Raw genomic sequence first — 10,357 nt, forward strand, 5'->3', positions numbered from 1 at the left:
GTTCTCTTGATAACCCTTTGCATTATCTGTGGCATCCTAAACAAAAAAAGCTGTTCCCATCCCCCAACCATTCTGCATTGGTCTCCTTAGTTACCACATTTATCCACATTTATGGCTAGACTTGCGTGATCTAACGTGTGTTTGCTGACGGTCACACACCTCCTCAGTGGACGGATGTGTAAACCACCAGTCTTGCCCTATCACTAATTCCTGCAAGGAGATAAAAGAAATTCTGACTTGTATATTTTTAAAGTTTACTTCTTAAGATTTTCTTTAAAAACAGGAGGAGGCCTGACAGTGGTAGCGCACGTCTTTGATCCCGGCTCATGGGAAGCAGAAGACGACAGATCTCTGTGAGTTCAAGGCCAGCCTGGTTTATGAAGCAAGTTCCAGGACAGCCAGTGCTGTTACATAAAGAAACCCTGTCTCGAAAAACAAAAACAACAAAACATAAACAAAAAAGCAGATCTCTTCTGAAGAAAGATATCTGATCTACTGTTATGACACACATGCCTTTAGTCCTAGGACTCAGAGGCAGAGGCAGGTGGATCTCAGCGAGTTTGAAGCAGCCTGGTCTACATAATGAGTTCCAGGACAGCCAGAGCTACGCAGCGAGACTCTGTCTACAAAAAACAAACAAACAAACAAAAGAATCTGAATAGTCCTTTGTGCAAAATATGAAGGTATTTCTTTTCTTTTGGAGATGAGATCATGTGACATTAGTCAGGTGGGCCCCAAATTCCTGGTCTCTTTGTTCCTCAATCTCTGTGCAGCTGAGGATCATGCCAACTCCTCGGGCTCAAGATTTCAGCGAGCTCCTAGCACTTCTCATGGACGCACACTCTCGTTTGCCACCGGGCACAGAATGGGCGCTCAACAAATTCAGTGCACAGCAGACACAGCACAGTTTCCACATGTGTCTTACGTCATCCCAGCCTCTTCCCTGTCGGCTGCTATACAACTCAATGAGTGTCTTTGTTCCCATTTGACAGGTGATTTACTATCTCACTGACAGCAAACACAGGTCAGGTCACTCATCCAAGGGCACATGGTTAGGAAGGACGTGGTCTCTGAGGAGACTTCCTCTGTTCAGCAGGGTTCCGAGAACAGAAGAGAGCTGAGGTGGCAAAGCTCAGAATGTTCTATCACCCGGGGACAGCCCAGTGGGCTGATTCCCACTGTGGACCTCCAAGGCTTCGGGCTTCAAAGGCTTGGTGTTGTTAAAGGTAATTTACAGTTGACGTCCTGTAGAAATAGTCACACTATTTCTCTGTGTATCATCTGTTCTCTTTGTTCTGGTAGTTGGCTCCACAAAATCACCGCAAACTCTGCGCTAGCAAATACCAGTCTCCTGTTATTAAGTTCCTATAAGCTTTGGTAAACCAGTCAGTGTATATCCTTACTTAGTGTATGTTTGTAGGGTGTTGTTATTTTGATATGGGATCTTACTATATTGCCTTTCTGTTCTTGAACTGCTGGGCTTGAATGATCCTTCTGCCTCAGCCTCCTGGGTAACTGGGACTATCGGTATGTACCAGTGAATCACGCCTGTTTCTGTTTCGAGACACCTTACTTGATCTATATTGAGAACTCAAATTTGATTCCCTGTATTTCCAGCTAACATCTCAGGTCTATACAAAGCTACTCTAACACACTCTTCTACATGGTATGTCACACCTTTGCGTGTGTAAGAATATCGGATCGCAGCACTCGGGTCATCTTATACGCTGAGAGAAACAAAACCTCACAAATGTGAAGAATAGGATGCTAAGTAGACCACAGAAAGTCAAGTCTGAGAGCCGAGGAAAGAAGGTAGAATGGCCACACTCCTCACCAAGGGACTATGGCGGCAGGAAACTTCTTGCTGCTCTGAGCTGCCTTCCATGGACGGTGGGAGCCACAAGTACTGACCGAGGCTACAGATTTTTGTGATAGGAAAGCTTTATACAATCTATATAAATGAAGTCTGCAGTGCTTATGCTTCATATTTTCAGCTATCTTCAATGCCGTAGGTCACACACACAGCTTATCTCCATCTACAAGCGGTGAGACTGACCTGTCCCTTGCCAGTCACACGAAGGGCCATGTTTCTAGGCTCGCAGCCTCGGCAGGCTGGTGTTCATCAGAGCCTCAGACTAGGCAGAAGTTCTGCTTTTGACTTCCTGAACATCTCAACTTATTTTTAAATAAGGACCCCGTCGTCTCAGCTTCAATGGATCCCACCAATTTTTTTTCACAACACATGTAAACAGATAAGTAATCGGGGAGACCAAGATATATTGTTTACTTATCAGATAAAATAACCTTTTTTTCTTTTTTTTTTTTTTAAAGATTTATTTATTTATTATGTATACAACATTCTGCCTCGATATATGCCCGCACGCCAGAGGAGGGCGCCAGATCTCATTACAGATGGTTGTGAGCCACCATGTGGTTGCTGGGAATTGAACTCAGGACCTCTGGAAGAGCAGCTAGTGCTCTTAACCTCTGAGCCATCTCTCCAGCCCTAAAATAACCTTTTTTTCAAGGAGCTGAATTATGTGATAAATTACATGACCCTTTGTTGATGGGCAGTAGACTCTTGGTACGTGTTAGCTCATTTAGTATATGTGGTACTCGGAGCTGGTTATCTGCACTGACTTGTCAGGAAACGGAGGCCCAGAGAAGGTGTGTGTGTGGCAGGCAGCACAGCTAGCACCTGAACCCACACAACCAGAAGTCCATGGTTCTACCACTAGACTCTACAGCTGAGTGTTGGCTCCAATCTGTAAGTAATATACAGGGTTAATTTTGTAATCTCGGGGAGCCGATCCCCATTTGTTCTTCATGTGTACAGCAGCCAGAGGATAATGATACTACTAGAAGTTAGGCTGAGGTGCCAGTGGGAGAGTTTTTATCTTAAATATGCAATTTCCAGCGTCCCCCAAAAGTATCAGAAGAGATAGAACTTAGAGTTTAATTTCTGATAAATTTGTATCTTTAGTAAGAGACTATTTAATGATTAAATGAGGTATTTGAGCTAACTAGTTTTATCTGTAATCTTGTTTGTTTAGTTTTGTGGGGTTTTTTTGTTTGTTTGTTTTGTTTTTGATTAAGGTCTCTATTATAACCCTGTCTATCCTGGAACTTGCTCTGTAGACCAGGCTGGCCTTGAACTTACAGAGATGCACCTGCCTCTGTCTCCCAAGTGCTGGGATTAAAGGTGTGTGCCATTACACCCAAGCAAATTATTTTTAATAATTTTGTCATAATATTAATTGGTACTTAGAATGATCAGTTTTACTAAAGCAACTCAAATAATTTGATGTTAATTGTTCTATAAAGCATTTTAAATGCATTTAATTAAAAATTGCCAGTTCCAAATGCCAGGCCCTGCAGTCTGCATTCCCAACAGCCTAAGGTTTAGATGGTTTTTTTGAGAGGATTGGCTTGGCAATTTTTGAGAGGTTTTTATTTTTCTTACTTCTTCCATAGATGTCTAAAGAGATCTATTTAAATCACTCGAATACCAGCAGACTATTTTAGGTAGTTTATACATTATCATTTATATGTGTTTTTATTGCTGTTTTGTTCTTCTGAAGCAGGGACTCACTCCAGGCCAGGCTGACCCAGAACTTATTTTCAACGCTGCCTGGCTATGAACTTAGTGCGATCCTTTTACCTTAACCTCCTAAGTGCTGAGGTTACAGACATGAGCACCACACCCAGGTTCAACTGCATCTCAATGGGCTTCTCCATTATAATTTTACTGTTCCAAACTGTGGCTGATATTGTAAAAGATATGGCTCTAAGCTCGCAGATTTAAGCAGGGAGATAAAATGGAAAAGTGCATAAGTCAGAGATGAGCCCATCTGAGACCCGTCACAGGCTCCAGTGGCAGGAAAATATCATGAATTGCTGGGCATTGCTGGACTTGGCAGTATTCGAGGGGCAATAATGACCTGAGTCGGTTCTGTTGATGTGGGATTTCCATCTGTATGCTGTGAATATGTTTTATTACCATTGGTTAATAAAGAAGCTGTTTTGGCCTATGACCAGGCAGAATATAGCAAGGCAGGACATCCAAGCAGAGATAGAGGAAGAAAGAAGGCGGAGTCAGGCAGATGCCATGTAGCCACCCAAGAAGCAAGAGGTAACAAACCAGAGCCTTGTGGTAAAATATAAAATAATAGAAATGGGTGAATTTAATATGTAAGACTTAGTTAATAAAAACCTTGAGCTAAGGGCTGGGGAGATGGCTCAGTGGTTAAGAGCATTGTGTGCTCTTCCAGAGGACCCGAGTTCGATTCCCAGCAACCACATGATGGTTCACAACCATCTGTAATGAGGGCTGGTGTCCTCTTCTGGCCTACAGACATATATATGCAAACAGAATAGTGTGTCCATAATAAATAAATAAATATTTTAAAAAAAAACCCTTGAGCTAATAGAGCAAAGATTATGCAATTAATATTAAGCATCAGAATGGTTATTGCATTAGTGGATGCAGCAGCCAGTGAGTGGACCCACTGGGTGGAGAGAAATTGGTCCAGGGGGACCAGCAGAATGGAGAGTAATTGTATTTACACTCTGTAGCATGTTTCAAAACATGGTCTTGCAGAAGAAGAAAGTACTGGTAAATGTGGATATGACAGTGAATCTGGCTTCTTTTTTTTTTTTTTTTTTTTTTTTGTTTTTCGAGACAGGGTTTCTCTGTGGCTTTGGAGCCTGTCCTGGAAATAGCTCTGTAGACCAGGCTGGTCTCGAACTCACAGAGATCCACCTGCCTCTGCCTCCCGAGTGCTGGGATTAAAGGCGTGTGCCACCACCGCCCTGCTGAATCTGGCTTCTGAGTTGGACAGAAAACAAGTATGCATTCTCAACGTGTTTGCAGGACGGCAAGAGTCAGCTGACAACCAGTGTCTTAACAAAATGGCATCTGTGAACAAGAGCATCGATGTGAAAAAAACCAGAGTGAGCAAAAAGCTCCTAGAAGAGATCAACGAGAAGCGTGAGTCCTACTGTCTGGTGGAGAGGAGCAATCAAGTCAGCTTACTGCGAGTCCAGAAGCGACACTTCAGCCAGGCCTACCAGTCCTTAGCGAGTGCGCACGTCAAAGAGTCTGTTCCTGAAAGCAGCAGGAGCTCCTGGGTCAAAGGGCCTCTCTTCGTTCACAAGGAGAGAAAGCACTTCACTCCCAAAAGTAAGATAGTCTGGTGGGACTCCGCCCAAGGCAGAACTTCTGCTTAAAAGAGGTTCCAGGGATTGCCCTGGGAGTCTCTGAAGGTGATGGGTCTGAAGGCAAAACAGATTATCAGGTGTAAGACCCACCACAGACCAGAGAGTCACTTGTGTCTGTAGGACCCCAGACCCCACCACGGCCAGTTCGCTCTGTGGTTTGGTGTTTGGGCCTTGCAGTCTGCATTCCTAGCAGACCCACGGGGCTCTTAACTACGGATGGCTGGCGTAACAGCCACATTTTGAGAAAAGTTGCAGTCCCTTCAGAGACCTCCTGTGCCACCAATTTCTGTTGTCTACAGAATTTTACGTTCAAAATTGAAGTAAAATGGAGTTTTATAAACAAACGTGACATACAATGCCATAAGAAGCGGTCATAAACCTATGGAGGGAAGCTGGGTGGGGGACTATTTTAGTATTGTTACAAATGGGGATTGTGATTCTGTTGTGTAGTCAGGGCAGGCAACTGGCAATGTTTTTTCATTTATTTGGAGAAAGTGTGCATACATATATATTCAATATAGCCAATACATTATTAATTTGGTTCACAAAGAATGGTCCCCATTAGCCATTTGTGGCCATGACTTTGCATTTTACCAGTGTCCTTAGGGAGTAGTACAGGGTGGTGGGACAGTGTGACACGGAAAGCCCAAACACTGTGCTGTGATTCGAGGCTAATGTCTTAACAAGTGTTTCTTTTCTAAAAACAAACAAAACTCAATCATCTTTACAAAAGAATGCCTTGGCATTCCTAATGATAAAAGTACAGTTCTTCATTCTGCTGGAATTGCCCAGAACAACAGTGTGTGGTTCTCACTTTGGTGGTGGAGTGAAAATCCACCTCTTAGAGGAACATGCTTGATTTCATACAACAGAGTCTGACACATCTGGTCCCACCACGCGTGATTTTATACAACAGAGTCTGACACATCTGGTCCCACCACGCGTGATTTCATACAACAGAGTCTGACACATCTGGTCCCACCACGCGTGACTTCATACAACAGAGTCTGACACATCTGGTCCCACCACGCGTGACTTTATACAACAGAGTCTGACACATCTGGTCCCACCACGCGTGATTTCATACAACACAGAGTCACACATCTCACCCCACAACTTCCATGTGAGAACCGTAAACTAATAACCGCCAAACATTAACTCTTTTATATTTAGAAATTGCTTTGAGTTTTGATCAACTGAGAAATGGGATGGAGATAAAATGTTGGCTTTTTGAGAAAACAGACCTTTACTGAAGAAGCTCACTAAAAAGAAGTCAAGTGGCCATTCCCAGAGCGGAACTTGAGGTCTGCTGCTCTCGGTTGAGAGAGAGAGAGCGCGAGCCTGGGGGGCAGCAGGTGCAGAGGAAATCATTTGCTAAATCAGGAGCTGGGACAATGGTTTGCTAAAGGTATTAATTTGGTAGGTTTCAGCAAATACTAAGTTATACACATCACTTGCTGCATAGTGAGAGCCTCTCTTTGGAAGACAGTGCTCTCCATCATGAGTGGTGAAGGGTGAGGAGGGACAAGGCTGGCCCTGTGGTCCTCTCAGGGAGCCTCATGCAAGCAGCTGGCAGACTGTGTGAGTTACTTTCTGTCACTGTGATAGGACACTGTCACCAAGGCAGCCTATAGAAGGAAGCGCTCACTGTGGGTTACAGCTCCAGAGGGTGAGAGTCCATATGTCAGGTGGAGCCGGCAGGCAAGGAGCAGGATGCCGAGAGCTTACATCTTGAACCTGGACCACAACGCTGAGCACTATCTGAAGGGAGAGTGAAGCCTTAACCTCTCAAAGCTCAATCCCAGCGACACACTTCTTCCGGCAAGACCACAATCCCCTAAACGTCCCCAGACAGCACCGTGAACATGTTCCAACGCATCAGCCTGTGGGCACATTCCCATTCAAACCACTGCCAGAGGCCTCCGTTCAGTCTCTTTTCTGATAACCCGTATCTTCATTTCTGACCTCTCTGGCCTTCAGCTATGGATGTTGTCCATCCTCACAGTGCTGCTCTATGTGAGGTCAGTTTAATACTAAACTACAGTTTAGTATTGCTGAGGCAAACTCCTGTGATCACCAGCCTTACCTTCTCATCTGGGAAAGCTGCCAGAGTGGAGCTCTGCCCTCACGCTCAGTGTGTGAGCGAGTCCTGTCCTGTCTCCTCTCCAGAATCAATGCTGAATCTGAACCCTGCCAGCACACTGGCCCTCTGGCTACCCAGCTTGCACCCTTTCTGCTCCCACATTTACTTCCCAGGACAGCCCGAGCGAACTGTTTAGAACGGGCCACCTGCCGCATACAACACCTGTGTTCCCTACCACGCTGAGGATAAAATCCGCTCCCCCCCCTCCCGTGACGCCTGACTCTCCCAAACAGTCCCAGATGCACATCTCCCTGCTCACCCGGTATCTTCGCTTTGCTTTTTTCCTCTTCTGGGACATGCCGAGCTGGCTCCTGCCTCAGGGACTTGGCACAAGCTCCTCTTCCTGCCTTTCTGTCTCTGTCTATCTCTCTCTATGTGTGCATGTGTGTGTGTCTCTCTCTCTTTCTGTGTGTATGTGTGCATGTATGTATGTTTGTCTGTCCCTCTGTGTATGTACATGAGTGTCTGTCTGTCTCTCTGTGTATGTGTGTGTCCACTGTTAATCCCAAAGGGTAATGATTGTCTCTGCCCTTCAGGTTATTCTAAAAACTGCAATAGATTAGATTACTGAAATGTATCTTTTTGATGTTTTGCTAGGCTAGCCTTTAGTGGTTGAGCCATCTCACTAGCCCAATAAATGTATTTTTTATCTTTCAGATAATGCCATATTTGGATAAAGTACATGTCCAGAGACACACAAATAAATTCTCTTCCATCAATCTTCAATGTCTGTGAATTACTGAGAAACACTAACTATAAAAGAAACTGACCTGGTGTCATGGTGAACGCCTGTAACCTCAACATTAGGAGGACAGTGAATTTCAGGACAGCCGGGGTCATATCTCAGGTCCTTGTCCCTAAAAGGGCTGGAGACGTGTAACAAAATCAGACTAAAGCTAACCTTTCCCTTCCCAACAGTAAATGGCTGGTTTCAAGAACCCTGAAGGCTGGCCTCCTACTTTGATGGACCTGGGTACTGACAGAAGAGATGAAACTCTTGGTTCACAGCAAGACAACTCTGGCTCTAGCTAATTCTCTGGCCCCCAGCCCACTGCCTCAGGACCCTCAGGGCTAGGCAAAGCTCCAGGTAGAGACCCACAGGTTTGGGTTGCACAGTAGAGGATCCCGCTGAGCATAAACAGCCCAGCCTTTGCCGATAAGGAGACTTTATCTTTATTGTACCAGGTAACGAGGCCTACCTCAGGTCCAGAGGGAGACCTTATCTCTGTCTTCTGAGGTGATCACCTGGTACCAAGACTATCAGAGCCTCTGTTCCCTGCCTGGACAGGAACGAGAGGCCAGACCTACAGTTTGTACCCTAAGCAGCCCCATTAGAGATGACAAGGCTCAATATTCTTTAGGCGCCAGCACAGAGCCACGAATGTCAGGTTACACACAGCCTCCCTTCCCTGGCCCCATCCCGCCTCTCCTGTAGGTGTGGCTCTGCTTTCTTAGAACTGGCTGCAATTCTCTGGCTCCCTCGCCTTCCTGTGGTTTAACTCCTACCTCCTTCCTAATACCTTCCTTCAGACCTTCCCATTACATACTTCTACTTTGCCCTGTGTACCCTATAGCACTCTTGAGGTAAAGCCAGAAACTCAGAAGTACAGTTGTATTTGAACTCTGACCCTACCTGAAACAGCAGACATTCTCACCTCCCTGGAATGCTCCCTTTAGGTCAGTGTTCCCTCAGTCAGCATGTGGTAACCGGCGTTTCTTTTCTGCCCTGGCTTCCTGCAGGCCCTCAGTTCAGCCTACTAACGTGCACGCAGGATTCCTGCTGCTTCCCCAGTTCTCTGGGATGAACATTAGTGGTGCAGCCTTGTAACTAGAGCCATGGACAGCGGGAACTTCCTCTCTAAGCTCCGACAGACTTGCGTGTCCTTTCTCAGCACCGCAGTGTGCTCAGAGAGACGGGATGGCAGAGCCAGAGGCCAAACAAAACCAACTAGACAGTGACCAGCTAAGGAGGCCCCTGGACAAGAAGGGCTCAGGTCAGTCCAAGGCCTGGGTTGATTCCTCAGCATGAATGGGCTGTGTGAGGATACTCAGACATAAAAGCCCTTACTCGTTTGTGCTTTTCCTTGAGTAGAAGAGACTCCACTCAGGAGCAGAGACCAGAGAATATGCACATTTCTCTTAGAGATTTTGCTGAATTTTGGAATTATAACCCCCTTTGTAGGCTCTTCCTTCTCCAGGAGCCTGTGAGACCAGTTACAGAGCAGTCTGGACTTCAACCGTTGTTCCAGGACACATCTTTAATCTCAGCACTCAGCAGGCAAGGGCAGACGAATGTCTGTTAGTTCAAGGCCACCCTGAGTGGTGTACGTAGTGAGTTTCAAGCTTGCCAGGCTTTCAGGGGGTTGGGCGTGGGGGACAGAAATGAAAAAACAATTTGCTGTGGCCACATTGGGAGGAAGTCAAGAGGCCATCATCAGGATACGTGCATGGGGTTTAGATTTAAACAGAGGGGGCGTGTATGTCTAAGTCATCCTGGTCAAGAGGTACTGTCAGCCACGGTTGGCACATCAGTGTCCAGGTTCTGATCTGTCCCGGAAGGCGAAATGCTAAGTTGTCAGACCTGTATAATCTCTTCTTGCGAGACAAGTTCCTCCTTCAGTTGGCACCAGATTAAAGTCTCTTTTCTATAAGCTTGTGATTTCTGGGGAAATTCTAGTTCCTTGTTTTAATTTCTGACAGCCAACCAAAAGGAGAAAGTGCAAGTGTCTCTAGAATAACGAAAGGTCTTGAATGGGGGTTCCCGGGGACACTGGGACAGACCGGTGCTGTTAATAAAAGGGGTATTAATGTCAGGACAGACAACAGCATGGCAGGGATTCTGAGGAAAGTTCAGATAACATGGTGGGGGCTCTGAAGGAGGAACTGGGACCTGCAGAAGTGGAGGTTTCACAGTACAAGCCCGTAGCCAGGCTCCGATTCACAGGCAGGAGGCAGGGGAGGGTGGGGGGCGGGATGAGTGGCTACCAATACCCT

General features: G+C 45.8%; 1 protein-coding gene across 1 annotated transcript; it reads left to right on the forward strand.

Annotated features, from left to right (window-relative positions):
• The first annotated feature begins 1,148 nt into the window (after positions 1–1,148).
• Spata45 (spermatogenesis associated 45) lies at positions 1,149–8,082 on the forward strand. Its single transcript, XM_005348869.2, has 3 exons — positions 1,149–1,226; positions 4,874–5,182; positions 8,021–8,082. The coding sequence occupies exons 2-3, from the start codon at positions 4,912–4,914 to the stop codon at positions 8,038–8,040; spliced, it is 291 nt and encodes a 96-aa protein (XP_005348926.1). The 5' UTR covers positions 1,149–1,226; positions 4,874–4,911; the 3' UTR covers positions 8,041–8,082.
• The last annotated feature ends 2,275 nt before the right edge of the window (positions 8,083–10,357 follow it).

The sequence above is a fragment of the Microtus ochrogaster genome, chromosome 6 (genome assembly GCF_000317375.1).
Source record: "Microtus ochrogaster isolate Prairie Vole_2 chromosome 6, MicOch1.0, whole genome shotgun sequence".
Lineage (NCBI taxonomy): Eukaryota > Metazoa > Chordata > Mammalia > Rodentia > Cricetidae > Microtus > Microtus ochrogaster.

What these genes read in the sequence shown, in the direction of transcription:
- Spata45 (XM_005348869.2), top strand. Translation starts at nt 4,912, where the DNA reads ATGGCATCTGTGAACAAGAGCATCGATGTGAAAAAAACCAGAGTGAGC. An exon ending in AAAGCACTTCACTCCCAAAA is followed by an intron (nt 5,183 to 8,020) that starts GTAAGATAGTCT and finishes TTTATCTTTCAG; the next exon opens with ATAATGCCATATTTGGATAA.